Source organism: Narcine bancroftii, chromosome 3, assembly GCF_036971445.1.
Source record: "Narcine bancroftii isolate sNarBan1 chromosome 3, sNarBan1.hap1, whole genome shotgun sequence".
Classification (NCBI taxonomy): Eukaryota; Metazoa; Chordata; class Chondrichthyes; order Torpediniformes; family Narcinidae; genus Narcine; species Narcine bancroftii.
The window spans coordinates 324,962,011-324,980,548 of NC_091471.1; the positions used below are offsets into that span (position 1 = coordinate 324,962,011).

The 18,538-nt window shown below is 45.6% G+C and overlaps 1 protein-coding gene across 6 annotated transcripts in view; it reads right to left on the reverse strand.

Annotated features, from left to right (window-relative positions):
- Nucleotides 1–12,856, reverse strand: part of LOC138759110 (caskin-2-like) — a 314,437-nt gene extending 301,581 nt beyond the window's left edge. For 4 of the 6 annotated variants that reach the window (XM_069929036.1, XM_069929038.1, XM_069929037.1 and 1 more), the window contains exons 1-2: nt 12,255–12,569; nt 11,662–11,994 (exon numbers count right to left, since the gene is read on the reverse strand). In XM_069929036.1, the coding sequence (XP_069785137.1) occupies nt 11,662–11,755 (94 nt within the window). In that variant the 5' untranslated portion in view covers nt 11,756–11,994; nt 12,255–12,569. Of the gene's footprint in view, nt 1–11,661; nt 11,995–12,254; nt 12,570–12,678 lie in introns of those variants that run through there. The other 2 variants (XM_069929034.1, XM_069929039.1) reach the window with 2 other exon arrangements.
- Nucleotides 12,857–18,538: the final 5,682 nt, after the last annotated feature.

Here is an 18,538-nt window from a genome sequence, read left to right on the forward strand (position 1 = left end):
TTACTTATCCTAATTATCTCCTCTTTCTCTCATTCCACCTCCCCCTTCCAACCAATGAAGCATATTGAAGTGCAGTCAGCATTGTATTCTGGTGCTGTCTGGAAGGAGTTTGTATGTTCTCCCCATGTCTGCGTGAGTTCCTTCCCACCTCCAAAAAGTAAGTTCATTGGTTTATTTGGGACAGCACAGGCTCATGGGCCAGAAGGGCCTGTTACTGTCTCTTTTTTTTTTAAAAAAAAAGCAAAGCAAGGCAAGAAGCAACAAACAGCAAACTGACAATCTGCACAAAGAAGCCAAGAGATGGCAGATGCTGGAATCTGGAGAGAGAAAAAAAGAGCCAGTTGGTGGAGGAACTCAGCAGATTGAGCAGGATCTCAGTAGATGAAACAGAATGATTGATGTTTCAGCCGTAACCTTTCGCCAAGCCCCATCTTTGATAATGAGTTTTATTGTTAGATATATTGTACAATGTGCTTATGCACTGAAAGATCAGGTAGCATCTGTGGAGGCAAAGGTGTGGTCAATATTTTTGGTTGAGAACTTACATCAGAACAGAATAGAGTCAAGGAGGTAGGGGAAAGGTAGGAGCTGGAAGGAAGTAGGCTGATCCAGGTGAGCAGTTGATGTGTCCAGCTGGAGGGATGAGTGGAGATCAGGACAAAGGATACGAGGAAAAGAAAATAGGTGAGTTGAACCTGATAAACAAGTGATAGGGAACAGTGGGTGGGGGGAATGAGGAGCCATTGGGGGCAGAGAGAACAACAGGAACTAAACTGGGTAACAGGGCACAGTTGGGGAGGGGTGATGGAATGAGAGGGGTATAGATGAAAGGACCTGGGGAGATCAGCAGGAACAAGAAAATAATAGGTGAAGGTTACTGAAATTGGATCATTGATTTGGAGATTAACCAGGCAGAATAAAAGGTGCTGTACCTCTGGATCACATTTGTTCAACACGTTGAAGGATCAACATGGGGTAAGAAATGAGGGAGATAGCTCTGAACAACTGACACAATCATTTATAATCCACCTGGGGGGGTAGGTAGGTCTCCATTTAACATTTCAGGGCCTTCAGCTCTCCAGTTTCACATCAAGTTCATAACATCTTTTAACCTGCCTGCGAAGTCCCCAACCCAGCTTCAAGAATATTGAATTTAGATTCATTCTATATTTTTACCCCCAGATTCCACCTCTCACCTATACACTATGGATCTTTGGGATTCGAGAGGAAACCCACAGTTACAAGGACAACACACAAAACTCTAGAGATAGCATCTGTGGTCAGAAATGAACCTGGATCACAACTACTGTGAGACACCAGCTTGCTGGCCGTGCCACCACACAGAAGTTTCATTGAAAAGTCAGTACTTCTGACATTGTCCTAGGAGCCAGCCTTGATCTGTTGCTCGTTTCTCAGTAGTCAGATTACAGTTCACAAACGCCTGACCCAGATCACCATTACTATTGAATGAGATGTAAATTATCCCTTCCAGTGTGATTCCAGTGAACAAGTTTGATCCTGGTCAGCAGACCTGTGTTCTGGAGAGGGTGAGTGTGGAAGGGGGGGGGTAGGGGGAATCCTCTCCAGATTTCTATCCAACAGGATCAGCTAGGACCTGTAACTTTATGAATGAAACTCAGCTGTGATGCGGCAGGAGGTGAAACTTGCTGTGAACACATATTACAGAGATGACAATTACAGAGGGTCCCAGAGGGTTGCATCTATTTAGACGACCTCAGAAACAGTCAGCACCTGCAGGATCACTTTGCTGCTACTGGAAAGAACAGGGGGCTGATAAAATAGGGAGAGGTGAGGGGTACAATTATGAAGTTTAAGTTGAGCGTATACTTTGCATTTCCATTTTGAATGGGAACTCCTCTGACTGCACCCCATCCAGGTCTCAGATATGTATAGGTCCCACATATCCATGCCAGTATTACTCAAGTAACAAGACGACCAGTCATTAAATCATTAGAAAGAAGTGAGATAGAATCAGGCAATGTGTTAGCTTGAGTTAAGAAATAGCAAAGGTAAAAAGACACTGTTGTCTTTAATATACAGACCTCCAAAGAGGACCCATGATGTGGACAACAGCAGATACAACAGTGTCAGAAGGGCAATGATATGGTAGTCGTGGGATTTTTGCAAGTAAATTGGGCAAACCAGCTTGGGACTGGATCTCAAGAGAGAGATTTTGTGGAAAGCCTATGAGATGGCATATTAGAGCAGCTTGTTGACGAGCCCACGAAGGCTGTTCTGGATTGGGCTTTATGAAATGCACGAGAGCTGATTAGAGATCTTAGAATAAAGGAAATTCAAGAGCAGTGATCACAATATGATGAGCTAAATTTGAGATTTAACGGAGAAAATAAAATCAGATGTGTCAGTATTTCAAGGGAGTAAAGGGAATTACTATGGCATGAGAAGAGGATTGGAAGGGGGCACTGGTAGGGAAGACGGCAGAGCAACGAATGGATGGAGTTTCTGCAAGCCATTTCTTAATGGCAGGATAAGGTGCCATAAGGTGTCTTAAGGTGCAGGATAAATACAGACCAAAAAATAGGAAATATTTGAATGGAAAAATGACACATGTGGCTGACAAGGAAAGTCAAACGTGAAAGAAAAAGATCAAATACAAAGAAGCAAAAATTAGTGGGAAAATAAAAGATCCCACAGGAAAAAGAATCCCAAGGTTGTATGTGATGTCATGCATGTAGTCTGACAATAAATCTGAAATGTGATTGGAAAGGTTTTAAGAACTAAACTAAAAAACTCCTCAGGAGGGAAAAGATGAAGTACGAATGTAGGCCACCAAATAATATGAAAGAGGATACAAAAACCTTCTTGAAGTATATGGAGGATAAAAGAGAGATGCGCATAGATAGAGAACCCGAGAAAATGATTCTGATTAAATAACCATGGGAGTCAAGGAAATGGCAGAGGGACTAAATGAGTATTTTGCATCAGTCTTTACCATGCCAGATGTCAAAGGGTATCAGGAAGAGTGCAAGGGAGAAGGCGGTCAGAAAGCCGAATGGTCTAAGGGTGGATAAGTCTTCCGGACCAGATGGATTGCACCACGTTAGAGATTGTGGAGGCATTGATAATGATCTTTCAGGAATTAATAGATTCTGGAATCGTCCCAGAAGACTGGAAAATCACAAATGTCACCTCACTATTCAAGAAGGGAGGGAGATAGCAGGAAGGAATTAGAAGCCAGGTAGCCCGACAACAGTGGTTGGGAAGACATTAGAGTTGGTTGTCAAGGATGAGGTTACAAAGTACTTGGAGGTACATGGTAGGGAGCTTTACTCATTCCCTTCAGAGGCTATATCTTCATCCAGCAAGAGCACAAAATTGGTCAGGTAGTTTCAAAAGGCCTGAGAGTCATCAAGGCAATTTCCCCAAGGAATGAAAGGAAATAATGTCATGGAAACTGAAATCCAGAATCCCTCCAATCTATAGCCAATCGGACAAGTTAGAATGACCCAACCGCTAATAATTCAAAGCTCATTGACTTTTGATGCAAGCAGAAAGAACCACAGTCTTGATGTCTACAGAAAACAAACCGATAAAGCTGGATTCAGATCCAAGAACTGATGAAAACACACAATGAATTGAGGAACTGCTATTTCAAAAGAGAACTGTGCAAAAATCTTATTGATATAAACAGAAGTCTTCTGAAGTCAGAAGGAGAGTTTGTCCAATCTTGCTTCTGGAAGTGTCATACTGCATTGTGGCTGGGCAATCCAACTCTTATTTCTGTGCAAACTGTTCCCAAAACAAAGTTGACACAGCTCCAGTCTATTCAATATCTGCTTTGCTTTGATTAATCTAAAAACAGCTCAAGTGTTTCCTCCTTAAACTTTCCCCACAGGTGGAGGAGACAAGAGGATTCAGGTGTAAACTTTCCCAAGGATTTCAATACCTCCAGATCCTTTATCTGATAAACACTGGGCCACACTGAACAGACATATTTGATAAGAATCCCAATCTGTGAGAGTTCTCTCTTACCAACCAACACTGGATTGAGCAACCACTTTGTTGGACCCATGCGCTGTCTGTGGATCCAATCATTTTAATTCCCGGCACCTTTCCTTCACGGAGATACCTGCCCTCAGCCTCATTTATTGCCAGGCTGAAGACAAAAATATACGCAAGGAAAAGTGCTTCATATTCCTCCTGTAACCCCTCCACCATCTCTTCTTTACCTGCTCCTCCATAACTTTATCTCTACCCTCCTAGTCGTCTCTGCTGCCTCTATACAATACTTTCATCTCTTAATCCTTCCCTAGTTTTCTCTCCAAATTCTTTCCCCTCCCCCCCTTTTAATGCATTCTTGATAAAGGCTATCAACCCAAAACAATGACTGACCATTTTGACCCACAGATGCTGCCTGACCAGCTGAGCCCCTCGACTTTATTTGCTCAAGTTCCCAGAATCTCCAGGTTTTTTTTAAAAATGCTTCCCCATTTTCGCTGCTGATTTCATCATAAGGTTGGAGAAAGGGGCAGAAATTAGGCAGTGCCACTCAAACACATGGCTACATGCGTGAAATCGTGCAGTATATTCCACTCAAATGTCCCCAACGAACCCAGAACCTATGGGACATTAACAAATGGAGCAAGTTTAACAAATGACCCGGGGGAGCAGTTTAAAAAGGCTTGCAAGTAGAAACTTGAGACCATCACCCAGTTTCAGTCAAGGACTTGAAACCTCCAGACGTAATGAAGTTTGTCAGTTTGGATGTGTGTTCACAGCTTGTGCTCTCAGCACTAATGACTCAAATATGACAGAGGCTGGCATATAAAGTCGAGAAACACTTCCTGACTGTGGAGAAGCTGTCCTCACTGGGATTTAACACCACCCCTCTCTGCAACTGGATTCTGGACTTCCTAACAGAAAGACCATAGTCTTTCCGGGTTGCCAGCATGTCACGCTGAGCATTGATGCACCTCAGGGCTGTGTGCTTGGTCCATTCCTGTCATGCTACTGACCCACAACTCCAATGCCAGATCCAGCTTCATCAGTGCCATCGAAATTGCAGATGACATGACAGAGAAGAGGTGGAAAATCTCAGCAAAATGGTTTGAGATAATTGTGGACTTCAGGAGGACCAGGGACGACCACCCTTCTCTACACATTTATAGCACATATTAGAGAGAGTAGAGAGCACCAAGTTTCTTGGAATCTACTTAAAAAGTGACCTATCCTGGACACACAAAAGACACTGCACTTCCGGAGGAGAATTAAGTAAACCAGGCTACTGGCCACCATCCTGTCAACTTTCTACAGGAGCTTCATCAAGAACATCTTGGCTGGCTGCATCACTATGGTTGCTGAATCAATGGACAATCCACAAAACCACAAGGGTGGCAGAGAGAATCACTGGGGTCTCCCTCCACACTTTGACGATCTATCAGGGTCGATGTTTGAAGAGGGCTGTCAAAAATCACTGAGGACTCTCACGAGGGATCTTCCAGCTACTCCCATTGGAAAAGAGATAAAGGAGTATCAGGGCCAGCCCCACCAGGCGGAGGAACAGCTTCTTCCCACAGGCAGTGAGAATGCTGAACGACCAAAGGAATGGCTCACACAAACCCTCAGAGACTTTATTTATTTAACTTTTTTTTTTATACATGTATATACACACTGCATATGTATAGTTTGTCTGTACGTGTGTTATGCCTGAAGACTGGAGAATGCTGTTTCGTCAGATTATGCAATCGGATGATCATAAACTTGAATTTGACTGCTCAGAAGAAGGTCGATGCGAAGACAGACCAATTTCTTAATTTGTGTTCATTTGCAATAATTTATTTTAATTGAGAGCAGCAAGGTAATGAAAATTTAAATGATAATCTACAATTAGAGCTCCTTTCACACTGTAAAATTTCCGAGTATGACAGAACACAAAAGGTGCATTGCCCAAGGAGATATTATCAAAAGAGTTAGGTTTTAGGGAAAATAAGATTCTGTAGATGTCGTAATATCAGGCAAAAAAAACTTGGTAGAAAAGGGGTTTAGGAAGGAAATTCCAAAGTCAAGATCTAAGGTACTAACACAGAAAGGAAAATCAGGATGTACGAAATAGTGGAAGCATTGAAGTACATAGTTCTTGGATGACTGGAGTACTGAGAAATAGAGTTCATTAGGAACAGAGAAGCAATAAACAGAGAATGTCCCAGAGAACACCAGGCTGATAGGAGAACGTGTGCAACTATGAGCAAGGGCACAGGAGGCAGATTTCATGGAGGAGGTTTGGAAGCCAACCAAAATTATAGCAAATCCATCAATAGGCTGTATCTGGGGGAAGGTAAAGCAATGGAAGATTTTGGAATTAACCATTAAACACAAACGGACACAACCCTGATACCGTACCACTAACACCAGTGAACAAATCTACCAACAGGGACTGTTTTGCCTGAAAACACACAAAACTGCAGAGGTTTGTGAATGTGGCTCAGTCCATCACATATACCCCTCCTCAATATTTACACTGGTCAGACCCATGAGGTCCAACTACCCCGTCAATTCCCTCCAGGCTTTCAGTGGCCTGTTAAAGGAGACGGTGGTTTATTTTAAAATCTTGCAACTGAGGGGTCAGGGCACCCATGTTCAGCAGCCGCCTCAAGGGGTTGCAGACTCCGTGGAAGCAGAAGTTTGGCTCTAGAAAATGGGTAAGAGGTAATCTCCCCACCCCCCCCCCCCCCCCCACCGCTTTTCAGAAGAAGAAGCAGAGGAGAGAACCCACAGGATGGAAAACATGGCAGTGGACCAGCCAGAGGCGAAAAAACACAATGGTCGCTCGAGGCAAGGAACCCACACAGGGTGCAGGCTGCTGGTGGCTGCAGACTGATGGAGACTGGCTAAAGGAGTACGAGGTATTTGAACCGAGATGCGAGAGGGTGCCGTGGGATCTGGAGCTCAGGTTGCTGATGGTTTGGACTGAAAGCTGCATGGCTGCAGAGGCTGTAGGAGCGCTGGAGGCTAATCTATGGACACTCAACCACTCTGGGGGAATTCTCTTTTGCCTCTCTTTCTCTGAATCTAAGGGACAATTTCTGCAGATGGCAAATCTTTGTCTGCCTTATGGTAGACTGAAGAAAATTAATTTGTGTTATATTACATTTTCCGTTTTATTAATTGACAATAAAAGAATCTTGAATTTAAGAGGCATCCAGACATGCATGTGAATACGCAGGGTAAGAACATAGGAACAGGAGTAGGCCAAAAATGGCCTGCTCCGCCATTCAATACCATCATGGCTGATCTAATTTATGAATTGTGTCATCTAATCAGCAGAAATGTAATGTGGTATCAGGGCAGCATGGTTATATCAGTGAGCGCAATGGTATTACTACACCAGCAACCGGAGTTTGAATCCAGCGCTGTCTGTAAGGAGTTTGTACATTCTTAGGTGGGCTTCCTCAGAGTGCTCTGGTTATCTCCTCCCTCCAAAAACGTTCGGATCTGTAGGTTAATTGGTGTATTTGGACGGCATGGGCCAGAAGGGCCTGTTACCGTGCTCTACCTATCTAAATTAAAATCATGGTCAACACAGGCACTGTAGGCTGTAGAGCCTAGCTGTATTCTGTACCAACTGATATTTGCAATACGACTTCCTATGCCAGAGATGAATAAACAATTCAAGATTCAGGAGGAGCTCCTTTATTATTGCTGATTTGTGTGCAAGATCCAAACTCTTTCTTGGAAGACTCCTATTTCGTTTTCAAGCTGACAGCAGCGCCTCTGGCTGTGCAGTTTTCACCGGAACCTTTTTTTTGCCCATCTATAGCAATCCCTGTTGCCTGTACTAGGTCTGTGTCCTTCTGTGCTTTGCTTATTAAGTGCCTATCTAAAAAAAAGTCTTGAAAGAGTTCCAAACCATAAATTGCAATGGCAGATCCAAGCCTAAACAATAAGCATCAGTGGATTCCAGGTAGACATTAACCTCATAAACTGAGCATTGTGATCCTTCAACTCAGGAAGTGTGACCTAAACCTATATCACTGACAAACATTTCCTGGCAACAGCTGCCCAATTACAATGGGTTGGAATAAGTTTACTGTGTTCTGGTCAACTAGGACTGGACTCCATTAGAACAAGGACAACATTTCGAAAGTAATTCACTGGCCGTAAACTGCTCTGGGTTGGAAAGATGGTAGAGGCGAGCTTTTTCCAACTGCATTTAAGAGATTGCTTAGTGGAGAGTACTAAGCAGTAAAACATTCACTTAAAAGGGAAATTATGAAAGCAAACTAAATCCAAACTTCACTTAAGCTGTTATTGAAAATAAAAATCAATTTATCCCAGTAGCATTTTGCCAAATTGTTTTCCATTCACCCCAGCTCATCTGAACAGATCCTGACTATTTGGTCAAAACACGTGCTTCAACGAGAAATGGTTGTCAGCCTTGATTATGAAAACTTGCATTTACATAGTATCTCCAACGCATGGGAGTTCAGTGACACCTATATGTCAGGGGCTGGGCAAAGCCAAGCCAGGGTAAGGGACAGCAGAATGCATGTTTAAGAGCTTGACTGCAGATGTGAATGAAAGGATTCTGTTAAATTTATAGACAAAGAGTAAATGTTCAGCCTCAGTAACTGAGGCAGTCAGTGCTGTGTAATGGCACTGGAGACCCATGTTCAATCTGGAGCTTGGATGCCACTTCCACAGAGTTTGCACGTTCCTTTGTGATGACTTGGATTCCAGTGCAGTTTCCTCCCTTATCCCAAAGCCATGCTAAATGAATAGTACAAGTTGTTCCTTGATGAATGCATGTGGCAACATTTTTTTTTTAAATCAGTGAACTTCAAGGGGATGTGTGAGATAGAACAAGATGCTGGATTGCAAGAAAATACAAAGACAAGAATTGCTTTGCTGGTGGTTCGCATAGACCTGATAGGCCAAATATTCTCTTAACCCAGGTCTTTATAATGTGGGTAGAAACTGGAGTACCCAGAGAAAACCCACGCAGACACTGGGGAGCACGTCCTTACAGACTGCACCAAATTCGAACGCTGGTCGCTGGTGCTCCAATTGTGTTGCTCCAATCAGTACATAACGAAAAATCAATCCTACACTTAGTTTATCATTCCCAGCCTTTGTTCAGATCCATCTCGAAGCTTGTTCATGTCTCCAAAGCTTCCCTTAGACAACAGACCTCTGGTCTCAACCAATCCAATTGATTTGCAGTCACACTATTCACCACTAGCCTTCAGATACCTGCCTCAAATTCTGCAGCCATCTCGCTAACCCCTACCACTCACTCACCTTGTTCCTTAAAACCCACCTCTAAACAAGCTTTTATTAATTTTTTTCCCCCCAAAGTCTCTTTATACATTTGGGTGTTAAACCTTGTGTGGCACCTTGGCACACATTACGAGATACATAAATGCAAGTCATTGCTTTGACTACTTCCCTCAACACACGCTTCCAACATCCAAATGTGGCCTCAAATGCAAGTTAAACTTTCAGTCATGAGCCCAAGATAATAAAATAATTAAATGCAGGTTGTTAATTGTTTTTACTGGTGGACGAGTTCTCAAACTTTTAATAACATTCGTTCCCCCCTCTGGATCTCATTCTTAAAAGTTGGAAAGCAAACCATTGAGTGGGGGAAAATTGGACAAGGAAACTGGTGCAAAGTCAAACTGCCTAAACCTCTTCCCCACCCCAGCTGACATTCTAAAGGTGGTAGGGTGGAGACATGGCTCAGAGGTGGGAGAGGGTACAGGTTTGGTGCAACAAGTAAGAACTTCATTCAAAAATTGGGCAAATGGTAACAGTATAGCTGATGTCTCACAGCTTCAGAGACCTGGGTTCAATCCTGGCCCTGAGTGTTTGGAGGGATTAGATAGCAATAAATGAATAAAAATGAGACTGGGGTAAATGGGTGCTAAATGGTCAGCATACACCCTATGGGTCAAATGGCCCATAGTTGTTGCTGTATTCACTATTGACATCTGAAACAAACAGACGAAATTATTTGAAGATCGTGGCAATGAAGTGGGAATTGGACAAGGTCTTAACAGCTGTCAGCAATGCACCTGGCCCCTCAAGTTAATTCCTATGCACTAATAAGTAAACAAGTTCAATGCCAACTGGTGTTCTTTAGTGACTACAGTTTGGCATTTAACACCATCATCCCCTCAAAACTGATCAACAAACTCCAAGACCTGGGACTCAACACCCCACTGTGTAATTGGATCCTGGATTTCCTCACTTCCAGACCACAATCAGTGAGGATTTTTTTTAAATTTAAGTTTATTTAAATTTAATTTTTTTTTAAATTAAATGTAGACATACAGCATAGCAACAGGCCATTTCAGCCCACAAGTCCATGCGGCCCAATTGCACTCAATTAACCTACACCCCAGGTACGTTTCAAACAGTGAGAGGAAACCAAAGACCCAGGGGAAACCCACAGAGACACAGGGAAAATGTACAACTCCTGACAGACCGCACAGGATTGCTGGCGCTGTAAAGGCGAAGCGCTAAGCATTATGCCAACCGTGCCAGCCATGATTGTTAAGAATGTCGCCTCCACAATCTCCATCAGTACCAGAGCACCACAGGGCTGCGTTCTCAACTTGCTTTACACCTATGACTGTGTGGGTCAATATGACAGCAACACCCCTGACACTGACACAAGTTCACAGTGGTTTTCAAAAAGGGGGCAAAGTCAACAAGCAGGAGGGAGAGTGAAAACTTGGCTGAATGGCACACCAACAACAACCTCAAGCTCACAATGTCACCAAAACCGAGGAGCTGACTGTTGACTCCAGGAAGGGGAAAAAAAAACAGAGGTGAACAATCCAATGATCAGTGGTAGGGATCAGAGATGGAGAGTAAATTTAAGTTCTTGGGAGTCACCATCTCAGAGGATCTTTCCTGGACTCAACACAGGCATCGTGAAGAAAGCACGTCCTCAGGAGTTTGCAGAGGTTTTGCAATGACATCGGAAGCCCTGGCCATTTTCTATGTGGATGGAAAGTCTGCTGACTGGCTGCATTACGGTCTGGTATAGGACACCAATGTCCCCAAGCGAAAAGCCCCGCAAAATAGAGTGGACACAACCCGGGGCGTCACGTCAAACCTTCCCCACAGTCGGGAACATCTACAGGGAACGCTGCCTTTCGGAGAGCATCGGCATTCATCAAGGATTCAAACCACCCAGCACACCCTCTGTCCTTGCTCATACCATCAATTAAGTGGTAGGTAGAAGTGCCACAAGATCCACCAGGAGCAGCTCCGTCCACCATCAAGACTCCTCAGCCACAAACTCTCGACTTGAACGCTTTATTGACTCTCTGTGTTGCAGTTACATTTCATCATTTGTTTACGATGGGGCACTTTCCGAGCCCGTTTATTTATTTCTTTTTGCACTGCCTCGGGGAAGAGAATTCTGCATCGCCCCCCGTTTCCTCCCGGTTCACGTTCAATCGTCTGGCGGCAGGTGACTGGAAAATTGTGCGCCCACCGCCGCTGCAGCCACTCCAACCCAGCGCAAGTTTGTAGGAACCAAAACAAAAGTTAAGTCTTCCTCTGGGACCAACTATTCCCCAAACTCCCTGTCAAAGAATCGGACAAAAGAACATCGGAATGGTCCGGATCGCGGCCCTTGCAAAGTTGAGCGAGTCTCGGGTTACTTACTGGTTTTCGACGACTTGATCTTGGCCAACAACTTCTGCGCCGCCGGCACGTCGCCGCTCTTCGCAGCCTGCACCAGCTCCTGTTCTCTCCCCATGCCTGGGCGCTCCCCGCCTGCTCAATCCCTGGCCGCTTCGCTCTCCTTACATTGCTTCCAACACCCAACACGATTCAAAAGTCCTGCCCGCCAGCTCCAGCAGGATCGGGCGCGTCCCGCGGGGTGGGCAGGGAGGACGGAGCGGAATGTCGCGGTGGGATGGGTCGCTTTCCACCTCCTGCATCCAGGGAAGGTCTCACCCCTGCCCCGCCGTCCTCCCACCATAAACAGATCGGAGCCTGGGGGGGGGGGAACACACCAATGAGACCTGCGGAGTTTCTCCAGCACATTTGGGTTCAATCGTTTATCGCCCAAGTTGGTCATTTCAACGCCACGATGTTCCGACCACCCGCGACGAGCGAATAACCCGCCAGAGCCCTACGAAGGACATTGGGATCGGGAACACAGTCACCCAGAACTGGGGAAACCCCTCACCGGGACCCTCGACACGGGGGCCACCGCAGGACCCTGAAGACATCCGTCCGCAAGGGAAACGCACCTCTGGGTCCATTTGGGACTAGGGGGTCACCCTCGCCCCCGTGTCGCTCATTCGCCCCGCGAAGGGGGGGGGGGGTCCCTCTCACTCGTCCGCCGGGAGTAATCCCTCATTCCCTCTGGAGGGTCGCTTCCCGCTCCGAGAATTCCCAGGGAGGAATCCCCCACTTTCCCGAGCCACCGGTTTCGCTGGCGGGATCCGGAGGGAGGCCGCAAACGAATCGGAGAGGAAGAGGCGGGCGGCCGCCCCGGGTGAAAGCGACGGGAGCAGGGTCGGGACGGGACGGGATCACCGGGAGAGGAGAAAGGCTCAGGCCGGGCCCCGGGGGGGGGGGGAGGAGGTCCCGACGTGGCTCGGACACAGAGAGGATCACAATGGAAGTGCAGCCGGATCGGCGCCAGCGGGCGAGACTCCAGCAGTAACTCACCGGGCGCTCGGGAAGCCCGTCCCAAGTGAACGCCACTGAGGGGGGCGGCGGAGCTTCGTTCCCCGGCTCCACTCGGAGCAGGCGGCGACGCTCAGATCACCAGCACCTCTCCCCCCGGCCCGCCGCCAACCGAGCCCGCAGCGCACCAGCTCCCGAGCACAACTCTCTCCAACATTGTCACCTGGACAGCGAGGAAGCAGCCGGAACTCCCACCCCCCCTCCAGCCCCATTAGACCAAGCTCCCATCAATCACGCAAAGAACCAGGCGATGTCAACATCTTTTTCATACCTTGGCGAAACACGGGCTCTGTTTCTTTGCTGTGTAAAGTGCACTGTCTGACCAGCTGAGGTTCTCCTGCTTTCAATGTTTATGACTGTGACTTCTCCAGCTGGAAGCCTTCTTCCTCCTCTTGGACACCTTGTACTGTCCAGCTGCCCACTCTGGATCCAGTGGCCACTGAGACATCAATGGTCTCAACTTCATCACTCCCCTTTCCTATTCCAATCTTCCCTCTTCCCTCCACGATCCCATAGAACCATATAACAATCACAGCATGGAAGGCCAATTCTGCCCTTCTAGTCCATGTCAATCACTTTCTTCCCCCTAGTCCCATTGAGCCGCACCCGGCCCATGACCTTCCGCGTCTCTCTCGTCCATAGACCTATCCAACTTTTACTTAAACATTAAAATCAAACCCCCATCTATCACTCTGCCCTGAAGCTCATTCCACACTCCCACCGCCCTCTGAGAGAAGAAATTCCCCCTCATGTTCCCCTACATTTTCCTCCTTTTCCCCACTCTTAATGGAAGAAGCCTGTCCACATTCACTCCATCTGTTCCTCGTAATTTTAAATACCTCTATCAAATCACCCCTCAATCTTCTACACTTCGTGGAATAAAGTCCCAGCCTGCTTAACCTTTCCCTGTAACTCAAAGCCTGAAACTTAGGCAACCTTCGTGTAAACCTCCTCTGCACTCTATCTATTCTGTTGATCTGCTTCTTATAATTCAGCGACCAAACCTGCACACAATTTGGCCTCACCAATGCCTTATACAACTTCAACATGACATTCTGTATTCAATCCTCTGATTGATGAAGGCCAACATACCAAAAACTTTCTTCACCACCCAATCTACATCTGACTCCACTTTCAGGGAATTATGTACCAGAATTCCTAAATCCCTTTGTTCTACTGCATTCCTCAATTGTCGATGTGTATGACCTTCGCTGATTATTCCTACCAAAATGTAGCACCTCACATTTATCAGAATTAAAATTCATCTGCCATCTTTCTGCCCACTCTTCTGTCCTATATCCCAGTGCAAGCTTTGATAACCTTCTTCACCATCCACAACACCACCAATCTTCATATCATCTGCATACTTACTAACCCAATACCTATCATCCAGATCATTAACATATATATGACAAACAACAATGCACCAGTACTGATTCCTGGGGCACTCCACTAGTTACCGACCTCCAATTTGACAAATGATTTTCCACAACGACTCTCTGGCATGTCCCATCCAACCATTGTTGAATCCATTTCACTACTTCAACGTTAATACCTAATGATTGAACCTTCCTAACTAAATTCTTATCTGGAACCTTGTCAAAGGACTTACTAAACTCCATATAAATAACATCCACAGCCTTCCCTTTATCAACCTTCTTAGTGACCTCCTCGAAAAACCCAATAAGATTTGTTAAACGTGATCTATCATGTACAACACCATGTTGACTACTACTAATCAATCCTTGTCTTTCCAAATAATTATATATACCAGTGGTTCTCAACCTTTTTCTTTCCACTCACATACCAATTTAAGTAATCTCTGTGACTCCATCTTTTCTCTCTGTGATACCTCATACCTGAACTTGAATGCTTCATTTTCACTGGATGTCCAATCCCTTTTCACCTCCATCCCCCATACAAGTCTCAAAACCCTTCCTTTATTTCTTGACGTCACCTAACAGTCAACCTCCTTCGCCTGGCAGAACTTGTCCTCACTCTTAATAATTTCTCCTTTGACTCATCCCACTTTCTCCAAATCAAAGGAGGAGGCGTGGGTATCTCCACGGGTCCCAGCTATGCCTGCCTGCTTGTGGGCTTTTAATTTCTCCTTTGACTCATCCCACTTTCTCCAAATCAAAGGAGGAGGCGTGGGTATCTCCACGGGTCCCAGCTATGCCCGCCTGCTTGTGGGCTTTGTGGAGCAATCTATGCTGCAAGTCTACACAAATTTCAACACTTCCTCCACTACATTGATGACACTGGGGCTGCCCCATGAAGCTGTAATGAGCTCATCAACTTCATTGCTGCCTTCCACCTCAATCACAAATTCACCTGATCCATCTCCGGCAACACTCTCCTTAGTCACTTGGTCTCCATTACAGGAAATGACCTTTTCACAGATATATTGTACAAACTCATTAACTCCCTCAACTACACTTTTTCATACATAGGCCCCTGCAAGGATTCTATTTCCTCCTTACAATTTTTCTGTCTCTGCCAAACCTGTTCCAAAGATGAGGACTTCCAGTCCAGCTCATCTGAAATGTCTGCCTCCTTCCATAAACCTTAATTCCCCTCTATCACCATCAACTCAGCCCTTACCCTGATCTTCTCCATTTCCCACTCATCTGCTTTGGCCCCCTCTGCCCCCGAACATAACACAGGATTCCTCTTGTCATCATCTACCACCCTACTAGCCTCTGCATCCAACACAATATTCTCCAAAAATTTCTGCCACCTATAACACAATCTCACCACAAGACATCTTTCCCTTTCCACCTTCCGTAGGGTCCACTCCCAATGTGACTCCCTTGTCCCTCTTCACCAATTACCTCCCCTGGCACTTCCCCTGTGGCTGCAAGAGGTACCATACTCCAGGCCCCAAACAGTCCTTTCATGTTAGATTTAGATTTATTATCAGAGTACATACATGACATCACATGCAACCCTGAGATCCCTTTTTCCCCCCAGGCACGGCAGAATCACCACTAAGTGGTGGTGCCAAAAAATAAACTGTGCACAGTGTAAAACGTAAACAAACAAAGAACTGTAAAAAAAAACTGCAATACAGAGAGAAGAAAAAGAAAATCACTGAAGTGCCCAAGTGTGAGTCCTTGAACGAGTCCCTGATTGAGTTGTTGTTGAGGAGTCTGACGGTGGAGGGGGAGCAGCTATTCCTAAACCTGGTGGTGTGAGTCTTGTGGGACCAATACCTCTTTCCTGATGGTGGCAGTGAGAACAGAGCGTGTGCTGGGTGGTGAGGGTCTTTGATGATTGCTGCTGCTCTCCAATGGCAGCGATCCCTGTAGATGCATTCCATAGTGGGAAGGATTTTACCTGTGATGCCCTGGGTTGTGTCCACTACCTTTTGGAGGGCTTTATGCTCAGAGGTATTGGTGTTCCCAAACCAGACCATGATGCAGTCGGTCAGCACACTTTACACCACACCTCTGTAGAAATTTGGCAAGGTTTCTGATGTTGCACCAAACCTCTGCAAACCCTTGAGGAAGTAGAGGCGCTGACGAGCTTTCTTCACAATACCATTTGAAAGAATGGGGGAAGACCAGGAGATCGCTTCACTGAGCACCTTCGCTCTGTCCGCGTCAGTGACAGGGACCTCCCAATGGCAAACCACTTCAATTCCATGCCCCACTCCCACATGTCTGTCTATGGCTTCATGTACTATTCCACCCGTAACTTGGAGGAACAGCACTTGATTTTCCGTCTGGGCACTCTCTAACCAGATGGCATTAACCTCAACTTCTTTGGGTTCTGCTAGCCTGCTCTTCCTTCTCCCTCCATTCCCTTTCCTCCAGCTCTCAGCCCGTTTCCATCTCCATACACAGATCCATACCTCTCCCCCTGCTTGCTGCTGTGCCCTCCCTCCCTTATCCACCTACATGTACTACCTCCTGCCTGTGGGCCTGTGCTCCTCCCCCACCCCACAACTCCACCACCCCTATCATTTTGTTCAGGCGCCTACTGACATTTTTCCATAACCCAAAACATAAAGTACACTGTTTGACTAGCTAAATTTCTCCAGCATTGTGTTTTTACTGTAAACATTGACAACTGCCTGGCAGTGTTTTAGTAACAATTTTGTTACTCATGTAGGTTTAAACATGTGTTTGCATTGACCAGAGTTTAGTTCTGTCAGGCTACAGTTTAACTCCTTTTTTTGTGGAACTCCCTGTCTTGAGTTCAGGACAAATTTGTTGGTTCATTGTGGAGATTGTGATGCAATATTTTTTGTGCTGAATTATGTCTGATTCATTGGCATTGGACGTCGTGTCTCTTTTAAGTCCAGTATCAGTTTTATCATGAGGTAATTTAGGACAATCTTACAAATTAAAAAATAGAAAACTGCTGGAAACACTCCAAGGTTCAGGCTGCATTATGGAGATAGAAAAGCAGTAAACCTTTCATGTATTAAATCCATGGGGTTTTGAGGTCATTTGAAACTCTGCTATCCCATGATCTAGTGTTTCTGATTTCACATTGGGTCCCAGCCTTGAACTTAAAACTCCTTTTGTTGATTAAATCTCTCCATTTCCTAGTTACACCAATCCTTCAATCCACCCAGTTCCAGTTCTTCTTCCTGTGTTCCATTAATCCAGCTATTCTCAACAGGAGCGCTGTAGCACATTTAAGTATGGCCACAAACTGAAAACATTAAGGTGGGGGGGGGGGGGGCCCATGAGGTGTATAGAGGGTCATGGAAACTGAGAGGATTTAACATTTTTTGGGAAGAAAAGGAATTTTCTGCACAGTTGCCAAGTATCTCAAGATATTTTCCAGGTTGAAGACATCTGGATACAGTCTAGAATGATATAAATGAATGCAAAAAAAAACCCAATGTTTTATCTCACAAGGACAACTCTCCCTCTCTATCTGTCCCTTCGACACTGCACCCTCTCATTCTGGGAAACCTCTCCCCCTGTCTCTAGTACACTACTTCTCTACACTTTCTTTCTCTCTCAGCTACCACTCCCCCACTTTCTCTCTCTCTCTTTCTGTCTCTCTCTCACTGGGACACCTCTCACTCATTTTGTGGCACACCTATCCCTCTCTCTCACTTCTGAACAGTTCTCCTTCTCTCTCTTCCCCTCTCTTTTTCTCTCTCTCTCTCTCTCTGACACCTCCCTCTCGATATGTACAGTGTATATATGTGTCTCTAACCTTCCCTCTCTCATATCTTCCTTTTACTTAATATCCTTCTCTTTCTCTCTTCCCCACACCCCCCTCCACACACACACACACACACACACACACACACACACACACACACACACACACACACACACACACACACACACACACACAGTTTGCAGCAGCCATGGGAAAGTAATAGTGGGGAAAATAGCATGGTAACAAAATATACACACACAATGAACATACAATGACACACATACAATGACCAGGGAAAAATCACTACATTGCCCCACCACCCCTTGACTCAGTGCAGGCACGTATCTATGCTACAAGGGACACTAATTAAATGCTCCTAATCCTTTTAGCAGTGCACATCTTACCAATATTTTCTTCAGCGCCCTTCCACATTTCTAGGCCTGGAGTGAAGCAGGGTGGTCCCAAGCTGACAAAGCGAGAAAACAAAGAACACATGGAACCTTTATAGTGCTGGAGGGTCCAGTCCAGATCGTCAGCAGGATCCAATGGCTCAGTGACAGGAGGGTTAATCCAATTACAAAAGCCAATGCCCCAAGGCCAAGTACAAGCAGACTGGAGAGTCCAGTCCAGGTAATTTACATGGATGCCGGTGGCAAGGTGCTCACTAATGGGTTGGACAGAATCAAATCTTGATTGGCAGCTGGTGTGTCCT